Source organism: Pipistrellus hanaki, assembly GCF_964339955.1.
Source record: "Pipistrellus hanaki genome assembly, chromosome: 9".
Taxonomy (NCBI): Eukaryota; Metazoa; Chordata; class Mammalia; order Chiroptera; family Vespertilionidae; genus Pipistrellus; species Pipistrellus hanaki.
In genome coordinates, this window is record NC_140511.1 from 18,037,907 (window position 1) to 18,056,649 (window position 18,743).

At 40.1% G+C, this 18,743-nt stretch overlaps 1 protein-coding gene across 1 annotated transcript in view; it reads left to right on the forward strand.

The window, feature by feature from the left end:
* ACAT1 (acetyl-CoA acetyltransferase 1) overlaps positions 1 to 16,180 on the forward strand; it is a 31,989-nt gene extending 15,809 nt beyond the window's left edge. Inside the window, exons 4-12 of the mRNA XM_084895164.1 lie at positions 78 to 173; positions 397 to 497; positions 9,157 to 9,300; positions 9,833 to 9,983; positions 10,786 to 10,881; positions 11,375 to 11,488; positions 12,488 to 12,552; positions 15,322 to 15,479; positions 15,888 to 16,180. Coding sequence (XP_084751290.1) covers positions 78 to 173; positions 397 to 497; positions 9,157 to 9,300; positions 9,833 to 9,983; positions 10,786 to 10,881; positions 11,375 to 11,488; positions 12,488 to 12,552; positions 15,322 to 15,479; positions 15,888 to 16,008 — 1,046 coding nt within the window. The 3' untranslated portion in view covers positions 16,009 to 16,180. The remainder of the gene's footprint in view (positions 1 to 77; positions 174 to 396; positions 498 to 9,156; positions 9,301 to 9,832; positions 9,984 to 10,785; positions 10,882 to 11,374; positions 11,489 to 12,487; positions 12,553 to 15,321; positions 15,480 to 15,887) is intronic.
* Positions 16,181 to 18,743: the final 2,563 nt, after the last annotated feature.

Below are 18,743 nucleotides of genomic sequence, written 5' to 3' on the forward strand. Positions count from 1 at the left end.
TCCTTACTAAATAACCACTAATTATTCCATTGACTAAAATATGGAAATGCATTTTTGTTTTTTGTTTTGTGAAAAAGGGATACCAAAAGAAGAAGTGAAAGAAGCGTACATGGGGAACGTTATTCAAGGAGGGGAAGGACAGGCCCCCACACGGCAAGCAGTGCTGGGTGCAGGTACGAGGGATACATTTTGGCTTTCGTACTTCAAATGTTTGACACGGCAAGTGGAGGTCATTTCAGCTTAAATGAAAAGTTAAATGCATAATATAATTTAATACAAGTACAGACTTGTATTGGCCGAAGTCATGTTTTATACTCTATTAATTTTAGCTCTACAGTTTGTGTTTGAAGAGTATCTTTGTTTTTCAAAATTATGACTTGTCTGTTTTGGTTTTAGGCTTGCCTATTTCTACACCGTGCACCACTATCAACAAAGTTTGTGCCTCAGGAATGAAAGCCATCATGATGGCCTCTCAGAATCTTATGTGTGGACATCAGGTAAGAAGGACCTTCTTTCCTATGTTATAGTTAAAATAATATACAGCGCTAAAAGACACAAAAAATCTAAGCACATTCATGCTTTAGAAGTGCTCCTAAGTATAGCTGCTGTGTTTTTTCAGACACTCAGGAGTGTCTAATGTGCATTAATCCCTTTAAAATAGAGGTCAAAATGATACCGAAGTATCTTATAATAAAAAGTAGTTTTCAGCCAAGATATTTTAGTCTTCAGATGACCCTTAGAGTCTTTCTCTGAGATTCTTGGTAATTTCAAACATCATAAATTTTATATTTATCAGAGTTAGGGATTTCGTCATACATGAGAAGAAGGTGCTGACGCTGGGAATCAAGTAGTTGATTGACCCAAGAATTGATGACTGATTTGTAGTTCCTGTGTGCCCAGGTGCACTTGTTAAATTGTACAGGTTTCTATTGGCCTCCAGTTTAGATCTTCTCTTTACTTGGGATCAAGCAAGAGATAGCAGTACACGCTGTGGTGTGGGGCGACTAGACATAGGCTTTATTAAATCTAACCCTTTTTTCAGTTGAGGGAAGTGAGGTTGAGAGGACCACAGACACAGCCAGAGGGTTGAAAATAGAAAATGGATGTCTCTATCCCTGCTTGGTGCATCCCAACTGATCCGGGCATAACACACCAGGATAAAAATTGATTGAGATATTTGCAAATTGTTTCTTCATATACAAGAACCACAATTCTGTGTGCCCTTGATGATATTCCTGCTTTGCTTTGTTTCCATTGTAAGGCAAGCCAACAAAAAAATATAGTGATTTCTGAGCTAACATATCAGAGACGTCATAAGTATTATGTGCACATGCTAAAACCTGACGGTATAGAAAAGTATAAAATGAAAAATAAGTCTTTTTTGTTCTCACCCCTCTCTGAGTGTCTGACTTGTTTACCACTTCTGTATTCTGACACTCAAGAGCAGAGAACTTTGGGCAAGTTGTTTAAACTCTGTGCCTCACTTAAGGTCTTGGAGATTCTTTCTGTATCAGCACATAAGATGGTTTTGTATTGAACGAAACAACTATATTTTATGGGTCCTTATTGAATGAACACTTAGGCAGTTCCAAGTTCTTCACTATTTTATTTATTTAATTTTTTTTTATTGATTTGAGAGAGGGAGGAAAGGAGAGGGAGAGAGAGAAACATCGATGTGAGAGAAACATCGATTGGTTGCCTCCTGTGTGCACCGGACTGGGGATCACACTGGCAGCGTGGGCATGTGCTCCCACCAGAAATCGAATCCACAACCTTTCGGTGGATGGGACTAAGCTCCAACCAACCGAGCCACCCCGACCAGGGCAGTTCTTCACAATTTTAAACACAGCAGTGAGTATCCCTATACATACATCTTTGTGATTTATACATATTGAATCACTTCCACGGAGGCAGTATAGTACAGTGGTTAAAAACAAAATCTAGAGCCGGATTAATTCCAAATTCTACATCTGTCTCACATTAGCCGAGCACTTACTATGTGACATTCATGGGAAATCGGTCAATAAAACATTAAAAAATCATCATGTGCAAGACTGTTGGAAAAATTCCCAAGAGGAAAATTTTTGAATCAGAAGATGTTAAAATTTTGATATTTTCAAATGCTTTCCATAAAAGCATAAAAGTTGAAGCAGTTACAGTTTGCAAAGGTTGTGAGAGTTTGTTTGTCTACATATAAGTTAACACTAACATTGCATATTACCAAACCCTTATGAAACCAGTGGGTGAAAATGGTCATGAGATTGTTTAGATGTTACAAAACTTAAAATGAAAAAGAGTTTTATCTCAGTTGAATTTTTGTGGTTCTGTACCAAATGCTATTTGTACTACATTAAAATGCTTTTAGAATTTCAGGATAACTGAACTAATTGAAAATAATGTTTGCTTTAATTAGCCCTTTCATGTAAATTGTTGGTTTGTAATAACAGGTTAATTGATTAATATTTATTGAACTTCTATATATGCCAGGCATGACGATAGATATGACAGGTTTTTTGGACTCAGAGGAGCTTAGTGAGAAGATCTGACGTATAACTATAGCTACAATACATTGTAATAGTACTAATAAAAGCTATACACAATAAATGGAAAACACGAAACAAGGAAGGGAAACTGTACTAAGAAAGGCTGGAAATACGTGATCAAGCAAAGCATGAAGTGGCCATTGTGATTAGTTTTAAAGGAAATGTACGTGTTTTCACACGCTTGTGCACGGTTCAGAGTGCAGAGGTGTTTGAATGGTCCTGGTGTCTTTGAAGACCTTTCAGCCAGTTCTGTGTGACCTGAAGGACAGGTCCGGGCATGAGCCTGGAGAGGGAGAGGCAGATTGCACACGGCCTTGGTAATGTGCCATCTGAAGTCCCTCCGAGGAGTAGGAGGCTCAGACATACATCCTAGCTCAAACACTCAGGTGTGTGTGGAGGACACCTGGTGAGAGGAAGGGCTGCGTGTCAGATCATCAAGCAGATCCTGTTGATGAGGAGCATCTCAATTGAGGAATAATAGGATTAGTTCTGCAAACTGATTATTTCTAGTTTTTCAGAAGACATTAAATTTTAGCAGTTTAAAATGAAGGGTGGGAAGGTAGGAATTTCAGAAGATGGTCTTATATGAAAGACTCCTGGCAGTTTTAAAAAAAGATTTTTAATTTTTAGCAAGGAAGTGAGAGAAAGAGGGTGGGGGGAGAGAGAAACATTGATGTGAGAGATAAACATCGATCAGCTGCCTCCTGCATGCCCCCCACCCCAGATAGAGCCCGCAACCCTGGGCATGTACTCTAAGTGGGAATTGAACAGCAACTTCCTGGTGTTCGGAATAACACCCAACCAACTGAGCACACTGGCCAGGGCTCTGGCGTTCTTAACAATATCTGACTCCTTTTAAAAAAAATTGTTTATTTTTTCAATTACAGTTCACATTGATTATGACTTTGCATTATTTTTAGGTGTACAGCCTAGTGGTTAGATAGTCACACATTTCACAAAGTGTTTCCCAGGTATTTCCAGTACCCACCTGGCACCATAGTTATCACAGTATTAGTGACTATATTTCCTGTGCTGTACTTCACATGAGTATTTTGTAACTTCCAATTTGTACTTCTTAGTCGCTTCACCCTTTTTACCCAGTCACCCCAAGCCCACTCCCCTCTGGTAACCATCAGTCTGTTTTCTGTATCTATGAATCTATTTCTCTTTTGTTTCATATTGTCCTTTAGATTCTACATAAAGTGAGATCATATGGTTTTTGACTTTGACTGACTTATTTTACTTAGCATAATACTCTCTAGGTCCACCCATGCTGTCACAGATGGTAAGGTTTCTTTTCTTTTTATGGCCAAGTAATATTCCATTGTACATACACACCACGGCCTTTTCTCCACTTGTTTATTGATGTGCACTTGGGTTGCTTCCATATCTTGACTATTGTAAAATAGTGCTGCAATGAACATGGCGGGAGGTGGTGGTGGTGGTGGTTCATATATTCTTTCAAATTAGTGTTTTGGGTTTCTTCAGATATGTTCCCAGAAGTGGAATCACTGGGTCATAAAGTAGTTCCATTTTTAATTTTTTTTGAGGGTCCTCAGTGGCTGTGCAAATCTGCATTCCCACCAACAGTGAATGAAGGTTTGCCAACTATGGTCATTGTGGATTTATTGATGATAGCCATTCTATCATCAGAATTACTACATGTAGAGTGTTAACTCATGTCTGAGGAGATATATCATAAAAAACATTGCTATGAGATATGTCTGAGGTTTTACTGCTTATGTTTTCTTCTAGGAGTTTTATTGTTTTGAATCCTTCATGTAAATCTTTTTACCCATTTTGAGTTTATTCTTGTGTATAGTATAAGAAGGCGGTCTACTTTCATTTTTTTTTTTTAATCTGTCCAATTTTCCCAATACCACTTATTGAATGGACTGTTCTTACCCCATTGAATGCCCTGGGCTTATTTTTCAATAATAAAAGACCATTTAGGCATGAGTTTATTTCTAGGGTCTCTATTCTGTTCCATTCAGGTTTTGGCCTGTTTTTATGTTAGTACTATGCTGTTTTGATTACTTTGGCCTTGTAGTGTAGTTTAATGTCAGGTAGCATGATGCCTCCTACTTTGTTCTTTCCTAAGATTGCTGTGGCTGTTTGGGTCTTTTGTGGGTCCCTATACATTTTTGGATTATTTTATTTGTGTGAAATATGCCATTGGTATTTTTATAGGACTTGCATTAAATCAATAGACTGTTTTGGGGAGTATGGAAATTTTTGTTTGTTTTGCTGTTGTCCAAAAGTTTTTTCTTAAAAAATATTTTTATTGATTTCAGAGAGGAAGGGAGAGGGAAAGATAGGAACATAAATGATGAGAGAGAATCTTTGATTGGCTACCTCCTGCATGCCTCACACTGGGGACTGAGCCTGCAGCCTGGACATGTGCCTTGACTGGAAATCAAACCTATAACCTGGTTCATAGGCTGATGCTCAACCGCTGAGCCACGGCGGCCAGGCCAAATGTGTTCATTTTGATGTGAGGCGCTTTTCGAGCTGCTTCCTTCGGAAGGAACATCCTCTATAAGCCTTGCTTTTCCTCCGGGAGGCTCACAGAGGGCTGTTTGTGCGTGGCTAATGATGGTGATTTTATAGCATTCTGGGCATTTCACTTCCATGAAGTAGGAATTGGGGCTCTGACTGGGCATGTGCTCTTGTGTTTCCTCTGTCTTCTGGAGAGGGATGAAGGCGATCGATTGTGAGAGGCATGTTGTTGTGGGGAGGTTGAAACCACCAGAAATCAGTATGGACATTTTAATGGTGTTAATTTTTCCTATCCACAAACATGGTATAATGTTTCCATTTACTTGTATCTTCTTCAATTTCTTCCTTCAGTGTCTTATCATTTTCCAAGTTCAGGTCTTTTACCTCCTTGAATAACTTAATTCCTAGGTATTTTACTTAAATTTTTTCGTTTTTATTCTTTTGCTTTTGTTACTTTGTTATTTTTTATGCAATTATAAATGGGATTGTTTTTCTAAGTTTCCCCCTTTTTTAAAAATTGATTATGGTATCACATAATTGTCCTCATCCCCCCAATCTCATCCCAAACCCCTCCCTACATATGCCCTCTTCCCCCCCCCCCCCCCCCCCCCCCCCCCCCGTTGTCCATGGCCACTGGCCAGGCCCATATGCACGCACACAGTCATTTTGTTGATCTCTTCCCCTTTACCCCCACCCTCCCCTACCTTCCCTCTGAGGTTTGAAAGTCTGTTCCCTGCTTCTCTTTCTCTGGGTCTGTTTTTATTCATCAGTCTATGTTGTTCATCATTTCCTCTAGATGTGTAAGTTTCCCTTCCTGATAGTTCATATAAAAGTGCCTCTGATTCCTAGACATTTATTTTGTATCCTGCTACTTTACTGATTTATCAGTTCTAGTAGTTTTATTTTTTATATAATCTTTAGGATTCTCTATCCACACTATCATGTCATCTGCAAATAATGATGGTTTTTTCTTCTTCCTTTCCAATTTGGATGCTTGATATTTCTTCGTCTTGTCTAATCGCTGAGTAGAACTTCCAGTACTATCTCTCTATATAAAACCCTAAGATGCAAATAGAATGAATGGTGGAACAGCTGAACTGGTTGCTATGACATGCACTGACCACCAGGGGTGTGCACAGACCATGGTGGGCATTGGCAGCAGAGCACAGAACATGGCAGGTGTTGGCTGTGGCGGGTTGTTGGAACAGGTGGGCAGTGGGTGTCAAACCAAGGTGCAGCGCCAGTTGCTGTCATTGAGGTGAGCCTGTGGTTGCTGAAAATTCTTTGTTCCTGCATGGTCCCACATAGCGCTCACACCTGCTGCTGGCACTGGCCATGCTCACACCTGCTACCAGTGCTGGAGCCACCGCTTGCACCCCTGCCAGCACTCAGCGCCAATTGCTTGGCATCTTCAGCGGTTGTGAGCGGCAGCTGCTGGCCCCAGTTGCCACTGAGGTCTTCTCCACCTCTCCCTGCTCCTGAGGGGCGATTGGGGCAGCAGCCACCACTCACACCCATGACAGCACCAGCCCCAATCACTCCGCACTCTCAGTGGGTGCGAGTGGGGCCAATGCAGTCAGTGCATGGGAGCAGGGTTGAGGGCAGGCAAGGTACTAGGGGCCGCAGTGGGAGGGGCCAGGCAGGGGCAAGGAGGATGAGCCAACACCCACCCCTGTGCCCCGCAGCCTTGTGGCCCACAATTCCTTTCAAGTTGCACAAGTTTGTGCTCTGGGCTCCTAGTGTTGAGTAAGAATGGTGAAACTAGAATGTTTGTCTTGTTCTTTTTAAAAAAGTATATTTTTATAAAAATATATTGTTTTGATTTTTTACAGAGGAAGAGAGGGATAGAAAGTTAGAAACATCGATGAGAGAGAAACATCGATCAGCTGCCTCCTGCACACCCCCCACCAGGGATGTGCCCACAACCAAGGCACATGCCCTTGACCGGAATTGAACCTGGGACCCTTTAGTCTGCAGGTTGACGCTCCTTCCACTGAGCCAAACCAGTTACGGCTATTTTTATTGGTTTAAGAGAGGAAGGGATGGAGAAAGAGATAGAAACATAAATGAGAGAGAACATAGATCAGCTGCCTCCTGCACACCCCACACTGGGGATCGAGCTCACAACCCGGTCATGTGCCCTGGCTGGGAATCGAATCAAGACCTGGTTCATAGGTTGATGCTCAACCACTGAACCATGCTGGCCAGGCTCTGTCTTGTTCTTAATCTTAAGGTAAAAAATTTTAGATTTTGCCCATTCAGTGTGATGTTGGCAGAGTGTGTCATATATGGCTTTTATTATGCTGAGCTATGTTCCTTTTATTCCCATTTTGCTGAGAGTGTTAATTATCATAAATGGGTGTTGGATTATATTATTTTTGTCTGCATCTATTGAAATGTTCATATGATATTTATCCTTCCTTTTATTTCTGTGGTTTGTCACATTAATTGCTTTGTGGCTATTGTACCAACCTGCATCCCTGGAATAAATCCCACTTGGTTATGGTGTATGATCTTTTTTTTTTTTTTTTTTAAATATATATTTTTTATTGATTTTTTATAGAGAGGATGAGAGGGATAGAGAGTTAGAAACATCGATGAGAGAGGATCATCGATCAGCTGCCTCTTGCACACCCCCTACTGGGGATGTGCCCACAACCAAGGTACATGCCCTTGACTGGAATCGAACCTGGGACCTTTCAGTCTGAAGGCCGACGCTCTATCCACTGAGCCAAACCGGTCTTGGCGGTGTATGATCTTTTTAATGTATTGCTGGATTCAGTTTGCTGATATTTTGTCAAGGATTTTTTCAGCTGTGTTCATCAGGTTTATTGGCCTATCATTTTCTTTGTAGCAACTTTATCATTTCAGATATTGTATTCATTTATGATGGTCTTTTAAAATTTGTTTTTATGTCATTTTTTATTCTGTAGAAGTTCTCACTAAGTTCTCTCAGCATCCTTATAGTGATTCTTTTTGAACTCTAGATCTCGCAGATTTCTTGCTTCCATTTCATGTACTCCATGTACTTCTTTTTATGAAGACTTATCCTGCTCTTTTCGGGGCGTTTTCTGCTGTCTCTCTGTCTCAGTAGGTGGCCCCATGTAGTAGGAGTTCTGTGGGACCCAGGGGCACCATCTCCTTGAGCACTAAGCTAGGAGCTCTCCCTTGTGCGGGTCTCAGGGTGAGGCTAGCGGAGTTTAGATTTAGCTGTGTGAAGAGAGCGCTCTGTACCAGTTAGGCTTGTGAGGGCAAACTGGCCCCTGCCCCAGAGCCACACAATTCAGTCTCTGACATCTGGAGTCCTCCTGGACCTCTGTACCACGTTCATAGGCAGCTGACTTCCCTGCAGAGCATGAGCACGGCAGGGCAGGACCACTGGGGACTGAGAGGATGGGGCTATTGCATTGATACTGTGAGGAGGGGAGTGCTTTACCCAAGAAAGAAGGTGTTTATGGGCGAGGGACTCAATACAGGGATCCTGATCATTGTCCCTTTAGCTCTGTCCTTGAAGCCACACCACTCTTTTTCTCCAGACACGTGTAGTTCACTCCGAGCTGCCCTTCCTCCACTGGAGCCCAGGGGGTGTGGCCGAGAAAAAGATTTTGACTCCTGTCTCTCTCTGTTGACTGATCTCTGTTGATTTTCACAGCCAGATGTTATGTGGGCTCTGCTTCTTACTCCTGATTCTGGGTGGTGGAGCATGGCATGGCCTCTCTATCCCTGAGGATTCTCAGCTGCCTCCCTTGAGAACTGTCTCTCCATCCTTCCTCCCAGAATCAGTGTGGCTTCTGTAAATCCTTGGTTATACGACTTCTATTAACTAGTCTTTAGTTGGCTATTCTGGCAGACTGCTCTATATTTTAGTTGCAATTGCAGTTTAGTTCTGGAAGATGAGTGTAACTCCCACCTACTCTGTTGCCATCAGATCCCGACTCTAACCTTAATTGTCATTACACATTGTAGACCATTTCCTTTCATCAGGGTTAAGAGGGTACTTCTTGTATTCAATAAAGTCCATGTAAATTACTTGTTTATTGTAGTTGTGTAAAGGGTACAATGGGTTTGCACTTACGTATATTGACATTGCTTTTGTGTGTGTTCTGCTGATCAGGATGTCATGGTCGCAGGTGGGATGGAGAGCATGTCCAATGTTCCCTACGTGATGAACAGAGGAGCAACTCCATATGGTGGGGTAAAGCTTGAAGATTTGATTGTAAAAGATGGGCTAACTGATGTCTACAACAAAATTCATATGGTAATTATTGCTTTTAAAATATATATATTTTGATTTCAGAGGAAGGGATAGAAACATCAGTGATGAGAGAGAATCATTGATTGGCTGCCTCCTGCATGCCCCCTACTGGGAATTGAACCATGACCTCCTGTTTCATGGGTCGACACTCAACCACTGAGCTATGACAGCTGGGCTTAAATTATATGTATTTTAGAAGTTGAAGGATGGGCTCTATAAATGTCTATTTTAGCCATTCATTTGAAGAAAATATTTTTCTGTGCTCATTACATCAGCTTGGCTCAACTATTGAGTAAATTGCTGCACACTGGAGTAGAGCATTTTCTGATTTCTAATAATGGATTCTATAACTATTTAATTATTTGCCTTCAAAATAGCTGAGCTAATTCAAGTAGTTGAAGATGAGACATGAGTGAAAAGTTACCTAGTACAGAAGAGTATATTTTAAAAAACTGCTTTTTTATGTTGTGCAAAGATAATGTATATTTTATAAGGTATGCAAAGTTAATTTTTTAAAAAATTTCAACTTTTTCAGGGTAACTGTGCTGAGAATACTGCAAAAAAGATGAATATTTCACGAGATGAACAGGATACTTATGCTATTAACTCCTACACCAGAAGTAAAGCAGCATGGGAAGCTGGGAAGTTTGGAAATGAAGTTATTCCTGTCACAATTACAGTAAAAGGTAGAGTGATAATGTTCCAAATATATTTTAATTTTTAGTAGACTTTACATGTTGCAAAATTTTTACATTTAAGTTTTAGTTCTTTTGTTAATTTTCACCTGGGGATATTTTTTCCATTGATATTTAGAGATTGTAAAGGAGGGGGAGAAACAGAGAGAGAAACATTGATATGAGAGACACACATTGATTGGTTGCCTTCAACCAAGGTATGTGCCCTTAACGAGAATGGATCCGCCATCCTTCAGTCCGTGGGCTGACGCTCTATTACTGAGCCAAAGTGGCTAGAACTAAATTGAGTACATTTTAATCTTTTTCATTTCAACTGAGGACACCGACTTTTCTGCTTAGTTAAGGGAACTGTTGCCATTTCAGATAGTTCAACCCAATTTAATATAGATTTCATTAAAATTTGCTCAGGCTTCGTAAATTTCTGCCTTTATTCATAGCTCAAAGAGAGCTCCTGACCAGCTCCAGAATAAACCCACAGCAAAGGTTCATTTACCTGGTTTAGGTTGCATTTCCATTCCAGCACGATAGACTATTAGGGCTTACCCAGCCTAGGGCAGACATCTACCCCTGGGTCAGGAGAATGGGATCTGTGATTACCGAGGGAGATGGGGAGACAGGAGAACAGGATGTGTCTGAATAGAAGATGAAGACACTAACAGGCTACAGATGGTAGACTGTACAATAGGATTTACTGGGACTGTTGAAGGTATGATGGCATACAAAGGGAGGCACAGACTACTAGGCACCTAATTGTTGTCTTGATTGGTGATAACCTAAAAGATGTTTGTTTTAGGTAAACCAGATGTAGTGGTAAAAGAAGATGAAGAATATAAACGTGTTGATTTTAGCAAAGTTCCAAAGCTGAAGACAGTTTTCCAGAAAGAAAACGGTTAGTATTAAGAAATGAAGCATAAGAAAAAATGGGAGTATTTATATTATATCTAGTCTTGGAATTGCCTAAGGATTTTTAAAAATAATTATAGAAAACATCTAAGAACTATTTAACATTTTCAATACATCAGGCTCAAGTGAAATTAAGAAAACTAATATTTATCCAAAGTACATTTAAAATTGTGTAACAGTTAATGCCTTTAGTAGATCAATACTAGGAATTAGAAAACCAGTATTTGCCCAGTGCCATCATGCATGTGTTTCAGAGCTAGCTCTGAATAAGATGTTATAAAAATTAACATAAAACAGCATTCTTACATTATAATTGTCATAGTTATATATAGGTTTCCAAAGGGCAGGAGCTATCCCTCTGTATTTGCAACTTTCTGTGCATCTAGCAACATAGGCAGCACTGGATAGGAATTGTTTAATCGAACCAAGGGAACTCGGTGTGGAGGATGTTTTGAATTCATGCACGTTGATGCCCTCAGGCACAGTCACCGCTGCCAACGCCAGCACGCTGAATGACGGAGCAGCCGCGGTGGTTCTGATGACTGCAGATGCAGCCAAGAGACTCAATGTCAAACCACTGGCAAGAGTAGCAGGTAGAGAATGTTCTGAACTTGTTTACTCCTAAACCTCTGCAGGCCGTTCCTGAAACTGAGTTTCCTTGTCAGTAATACATAATATTGAAGCTATTTGTAGCTACATATGTTGTGCTTTGGGACAGAATATAACTACTACATATTTTAAAAAAGGATAGAAGCTACCTTAACATTTTTATTATAATTTTCTTTATATGATAGTAAGCTATAACAATCTTTTCCTATCATGGAAAATGAGGGGGTGCATGTTTTATTTTACCCGGGCACGATAGGGAATGGTAGCCAGATAAAATCCCATATTCATAAAAAGAACATGGGATGAAGAGTCTAGAAATAACAAGTCTAGATGTTCTTCCACTTATTATTATTTCTGGGCTGGGCATACCCTAGGTTTCCTTAAGCCTGTCTTCAGCTGTAAAATCTGCCTTGCCTTCCCTTGCCTTCTTCATAAGGAGTTAAACAGAAATTTTGTTACTTTATAAAAACCTTGTGACTAAATTTATTTTTTGTTTAAATCATAGTTTCTTAACCTTAGCACTATTGATATTTTACAATAAATTCTTTGTTTTTTGGGTGCACTGCAGGTTCGTTTTTTGGCCTCTACTACTAGTTACTATAATAAGTGGCATTGTACCCGTTAGGACAACTAAAAATATCTCTAGTTAACACCAATGTCCCTGGAGGCAAATTTCCCCTAACCGCCCTCTCCCACTTGTGAAATTCAGTGGTTTATAAAGTGTAGAATGGAACAAATACATTTACATTTATTTCAGGGGATAGGAAATTTGCATATTATACAGGGTGTCCCAAAAAATGTATACACACTTTAAAAACTCATAGATCAGTTTTGAAAATGAGATGTATTTCAATAAGCACTAGCTTTATAATTATTCTAAGTATGTGTGTACATTTTTGGGGGGACACCCTATATATAGCAGTTGTTAGACCTCTGGGTGCGTATAAAGAAGATTTTAAAAGCTTTTTATTTTTTTTATAAAGCATTTGCTGACGCTGCTGTAGAACCTATTGATTTTCCAATTGCACCTGCATATGCTGTACCTAAGGTAAGAACATACTCCATTCTGCCAAATTGAACAAAATAAACTGATGAATAAAATAGAACCAGTCATTCAGAGGGAAGGAGGGAGCTGGGGTGTGAAGAGAGTACCAAAGAACATATATGCACACATGCATTACCCAAGGACACAGACCACAGGGTAGTGAAGGCCTGGGGTGGGGAGGGATGTCGGTGAAGGGAGGCAAAAAGGTCATCTGTAACACTCTCAAGAATAAAGATTTAAAACCCCACGAGCTACCAAATGACCCAAGAATTTCAGTCCTATGTATACCAGTATACCCAAGAGAATTAAAAAATAAAAAAGGGCAAGAGTGCCTGAGGCAGGCTAGATGCTGAGAGTTAGAGAAGTGGTTCACACCTGGGTGCCATGTTTTGTCTGTGCTGCTGGAATAGAGGAAGCTGCTTGAATTCCACAGCTTAGAAAGTTACCTAAATCAGAGGTTGGCAAACTGCAGCTCGTGAGCCACATGCAGCTCTTTGGCTCCTTGAGTGTGGCTCTTCCACAAAATACCATGGCCTGGGCAAGTCTATTTTGAGGAAGTGGCATTAGAAGAAGTTTAAAAAATTTGGCTCTCAAAAGAAATTTCAGTTGTTGTACTGTTGATATTTGGCTCTATTGACTAATGACTGTCAACCACTGACCTAAGCTCAATGGAGGAAGAGAGAACAGTTTCTTGTTAATTTTACTGTTGCTCACAACATAAAAACATCTAAAGAAAAAGGGACTAGCAATATTTTATAAAGATAATCATTACAGCCGAAACCGGTTTGGCTCAGTGGATAGAGTGTCGGTCTGCAGACTGAAAGGTCCCAGGTTCAATTCCGGTCAAGGGCATGTACATTGGTTGCGGGCAGGTCCCCATTGGGGGGTGTGCAGGAGGCAGCTGGTCAATGATTCTCTCATCGATGTTTCTAACTCTCCCACTTTTTTCCTCTCTGTAAAAAATCAATAAAATATATTAAAAAAAAAAAAAAAAGATAATCATTACAGTCACAACACTTTCCTGGCTATGAGGAACTACCAAAACAAGAGATACTTAATTTAAAAAGACTTTAAACAGGTAACATAATTTAAATAAATAATTCACAGTAATTCTACAGCTGTGGTTTTCAACCTATGGGTCGCAACCCAAGGTTGAGAACCATTAGCATGGTCCCCTAAGACCATCAGAAAACACAGATATTTACATTACAATTCAAACAGTAGCAAAATTAGTTATGAAGTAGCAACGACAATAATTTTATGGTTGGGGGTCACCACAACATGAACTGTATTAAAGGGCTGCGGCATTAGAAAGGTTGAGAACTACTGGTTTAGGGCATCTTCCGGTACACTGAAAGGTGGTTGGTTTTATTCTCGGCATATACCTAGGTTGCAGATTCAATCCCCAGTTGGGGCATGTACAGATGTTTCTCCCACTTTCTCTCTGAAATCAATAAAAAGCATATCCTCGGGTGAGGATTTCAAAAAAATTAAACAATCTAACATTATAACTAAAGGAACTAGAAAAAGTACAACAAACAAAGCCCAAAGTGAGTAGAAAGATATTACCGTATTTTTCGGACCATAAGACGCACTTTTTCCCCCTCAGAAGTGGGGGGAAAAAGTCCCTGCATCTTATGGTCCAAATATAGCCTACACATATACTGTAAAAAAAAAAGTTTTTTTACTTGCCCGGCTCTCTGTGGTCTCTGTGTGCTTGCCCGGCTCTAAAATGGTTCTAAATGCTGCTGTTTACAGGGTTGATTACATGTGTTTATGACTGTGATGTTGGGTTTTAATGCACATAAAATATTTTAGGACACTATTTGTTTCAGAATCTTTTTTTCTTCATTTCCCTTCTCTAAAAACTGGTGCGTCTTATGGTCCGGTGCGTCTTATGGTCCGAAAAATACGGTAATATCAGAGTGGAAATAAATGAAATAGTCTAGAAAAATGATACAAAATATCAATGAAACCAAGGGCCAGTTCTTTGAAAAGATAATTGAAAAATAAAATGAAATATATGAAAAATAAAACCAAAATTGCAGAATTTCAAGAAAACAAGCTTTTTATTTAATTAATTATTTAAAATATATTTTATTGATTTTTTTACAGAGGAAGGGAGAGAGATAGAGAGCTAGAAACATCGATGAGAGAGAAACATCGACTAGTTGCCTCTTGCACACCCCCTATCGGGGATGTGCCCGCAACCAAGGTACATGCCCTTGACCGGAATCGAACCCGGGACCTTTCATCCGCAGACTGACGCTCTACCACTGAGCCAAACCAGTTTCGGCAAGAAAACAAGTTTTTTAAAATTTCTTTATTAAGGTGTTACATATGTGTCCTTATTCCCCCATTACCCCCCAACCTCTCCACTCATGCTCTTACCCCTCCCCTCCCCCAAATTGTTTAGGCTTATATGCATGCATACAAGTCCTTTGGTTGATCTCTCCCCTTTACCCCCACCCTCCCCTACCTTTCCTTGAGGTTTGATGTTCTATGTAAGAAAAGTTTTGGCCCCGGGCTGGTTTGGCTCAGTAGACAGAACATCGGCCTGCGGACTGGGGGGTCCTGGGTTGCATTCTGGCCAGGGGCACATGCCAGTGTTGCAGGCTCAATCGCCAGTGTGGGGTGTGCAGGAGGCAGCCGATCAGGGATTCTCTGGCATCATTAATGTTTCTATCTCTTTCTCCCTCTCCCTTCCTCTCTGAAATATATATAAACAAGTTTTGATTAATTACTTGAACATAATATGTAAAACATTTTTAGGTTCTTAAAGCTGCAGGACTGAAAAAAGATGATATTGCAATGTGGGAAGTAAATGAAGCCTTCAGTCTGGTTGTACTAGCAAACATTAAGATGCTGGAGATTGACCCCCAGAAAGTGAATATCAACGGAGGAGCTGTTTCTCTGGGACATCCAATTGGGTAGGTAAAATCACAACGAAAAATCTCTAAGTAGATTAATGGATGCCGTCGTGTTTCTATCTAAGAGTGTTTCATGATAACTCCTATTACTCTGTGTTAAACAGATTTCTTTCTTACCCTTCATAAGGCAAACACCATTTATGATAGACTGAACACTGAACACAGATCTGTAACATTTGTTTCTTGAAAATGAATATTTTATTTAGAAGGTTTAAAATTAAAGTCTATGCTTGGACCTTTAGAAAAACCATAACCATTATTAAAACAAGTGTCCCCAGTTTAAGAAAAGTAACAAAATTCAGCTATGATTAATGGTAATAAAACTTTTAAAGAATTTAGAAAAGAACTTTTGGGTACTTATACGTTCTATTACTTCATTAAAGAATCAAAATGCTTTCTTACTCCTAGGATGTCTGGAGCCAGGCTTGTCACTCATTTGGTTCACGCCTTGAAACAGGGAGAATATGGTCTTGCCAGTATCTGCAATGGAGGCGGCGGGGCTTCTGCCATTCTGATCCAGAAGCTGTAAGATGACGGCCTGTCACTGGTGTGGCTGGCTTCCTTGCATCAGCTTATACTCCAAAGAATTAGCTTGTACTCCTTTTTTATTATTTTCTATTTTAACTTTTTCTAAATAAGATGAAAAGATCAAATCCCCAAACATTTTGAAATCATGAATAAATTTTTTCTTCTGCTTTAAATTTTTGTTAATCTTCAGAAGTTTCCTATTTTTGTTATAAAGCTATATTTGAAATGCTAGTATGCAAACTTAGTGGCTTACACGTAGGTAGGAGCTTCTATTTTAGAGAATCATTTGTTTTTGAGGATGTTAAAGCGTGTCATCGTAGCTAATTTAGATTTAGCAGACTCTAATGTGAAAGTGGCTATATTGGGCAAACTAGCAGGGCCTCATAGCGTTAGTTAAGGAGCCACAAACAGTGGGTGCCAATACTGTTAGAAAAGGAAAACTCATGTGCTCAGGCTAGAGTAGGTATAATTTCTCATAAACTCAGCATTCAGGATTTGGGGTAGGGTCACACTGAGAAAATACTGAGGTTTGAGCTCTTAATAACTACAGAAGCACAGAGAATGGGAAATTAGAAACTGTTTAATTGATTTATGGAAGGAGATTGACACTTTCAATATGCCACAATCCTTGTTCCTTATTTTAAAGGGGGGGGGGGGGGCACACTGAGGTGAGAGAAACATCAATCGGTTGCCTCCTGTACAATTCCTGACTGAGGCTCAAAACTGCAACTGGGGCATGTGCCCTGACCAGGAGTCAAACCTGCCACCTTCTGGTATGAGATGACACTCTAAGAAACTGAGCCACACTGGGCAGAGCACAATGCTTGTTAATAAGCAGGATTAGCCGAAACCGGTTTGGCTCAGTGGTAGAGCGTTGGTCTGCGGACTGAAAGGTCCCGGGTTCGATTCCGGTCAAGGGCATGTACCTTGGTTGCAGGCACATCCCCAGTAGGGGGTGTGCAAGAGGCAGCTGATCGATGATTCTCTCTCATCGATGTTTCTAACTGTCTATCCCTCTCTCTTTCTCTCTGTAAAAAATCAATAAAAAATATATTTAAAAAAAAAAATAAGCAGGATTAAATGCAACACAAGTATCTCAAGTTGCATTTCATTTGGGAAAAAAAAAACAAAACCCCACACCGTAGGCAGGAAAAACACACCCTCAGCTGCAGCTGAGAAGGGACACCTCCAACTCTGAGATCAACAGTATAGGGAGAGGGAGGGACAGAAAAGGTCATGTATATACATAGCTCTTGGTAAATAATTCACTGTAGATCCTTACCTTTGAAGAAAAAGAATTATCTGGGGAAAAGGAAATATTGTTTTATTGACAAAGTACTTTCAAAAAAAAGATCTGTATAATAATTGCTAACTTTTATGGCTTTGTGCTAAGTACTGTCCTAGAAGCTTTATTTGTATTAACTTCTTTGGTAATAGATAATAATGGGACCTACCCTCACAAAAACTGAAGAGGGTAGGTCCCAGTATTATCTATTATCATACCAGATAGGTAAGGACATTGAAGCATGGTATGGTAAATAAATTCCAAACACCTGGTAAGTAGGTGAGGGCCTATGTAACTCACTATGCTTAGCTTCTCAGTATTCTCAATAAGTATCTGCCCTAACTGTAATTGGAGCTAGGAAAATACATGAAAACCCTAATATGCAAAAAGACCAAATGGCAGAACAACCACCGGGGGGGGGTGGGGGGGGGCACGCAGAACATGGCAGGCATTGGCCCTGGTAGGATGGTGGAGCAGATGAGTGGGGGCACTAGACCAAGGAGGGACGCCAGTTGCTGTCATCAGGGTGAGCCTCTCGTGGTTACTGAAAATTCTTAGCTCCCATGAGCCACAGTCCCTCTGGTCTTAGGCGACCCACAGGTTGAAAACTGCTGCTGTAGAGCCTAAGACCATGGGAAAACACAGGTATTTACATTACAATTCATTAACAGTAGCAAAATTACAGTTATGAAGTAGCAACGAAAATAATTTTATGGTTGGGGGGTCACAACACGAGGAACTGCATTGAAGAGTTTAGGCATTAAAAAAATTGAGAACCACTGTCTTAAAAGAGAAAAAAAAGTTAAACGTGAAAAAAGAACTCTGAAAAAATAGGAAATAGAAATTAACCAATCAGAAAAATATATAGTCATTACCTTGGTTGTGTAGCTCAGTTGCTTAGGTGTAGTCCAGTGCACCTAAAAAGGTGATCAGTTCGATTCCTGGTCAGGCAATATGTGGGCTCGATTCCTATTAAGGGTGTGTAGGAGGCAGCCAACTGATGTTGCGTTCTCACATCTATGTCTTCCCTCCCCCCCACTTCTTTTCTCTTTGAATCAATAACTTTTTTTTTTTTTTAAAAGAAAAAGAAGAAAAACATGCCCTGTCAGGTGTCACTCAGTGGTTAGAGCATTATGGTTTGATTCCCAGTCAAGGGTTATAGGTCTGATCCCTGCCCAGATTGGGGCATATGTGGGAGGCAACCAATTGATGCATCTCTCTCCCTCTCCCTCCCTCCTCCTCCCTGCCCTTCCACTCTCTCCAAAACTCAATGGGAAAAATATCCTCAGTTGAGGATTAACAACAAAAATCCCAAAAAACAACAACAAAAAGAAAAGTATGCAATTGTCAAATATAAGAGGTGATTTTGGTCAGAAAAAAAATTAATCACATCTAATTTAAAGAGAATAAAAGTAAACATTAGAGGGAAAAAATCTTTAATTCAGAAAAGG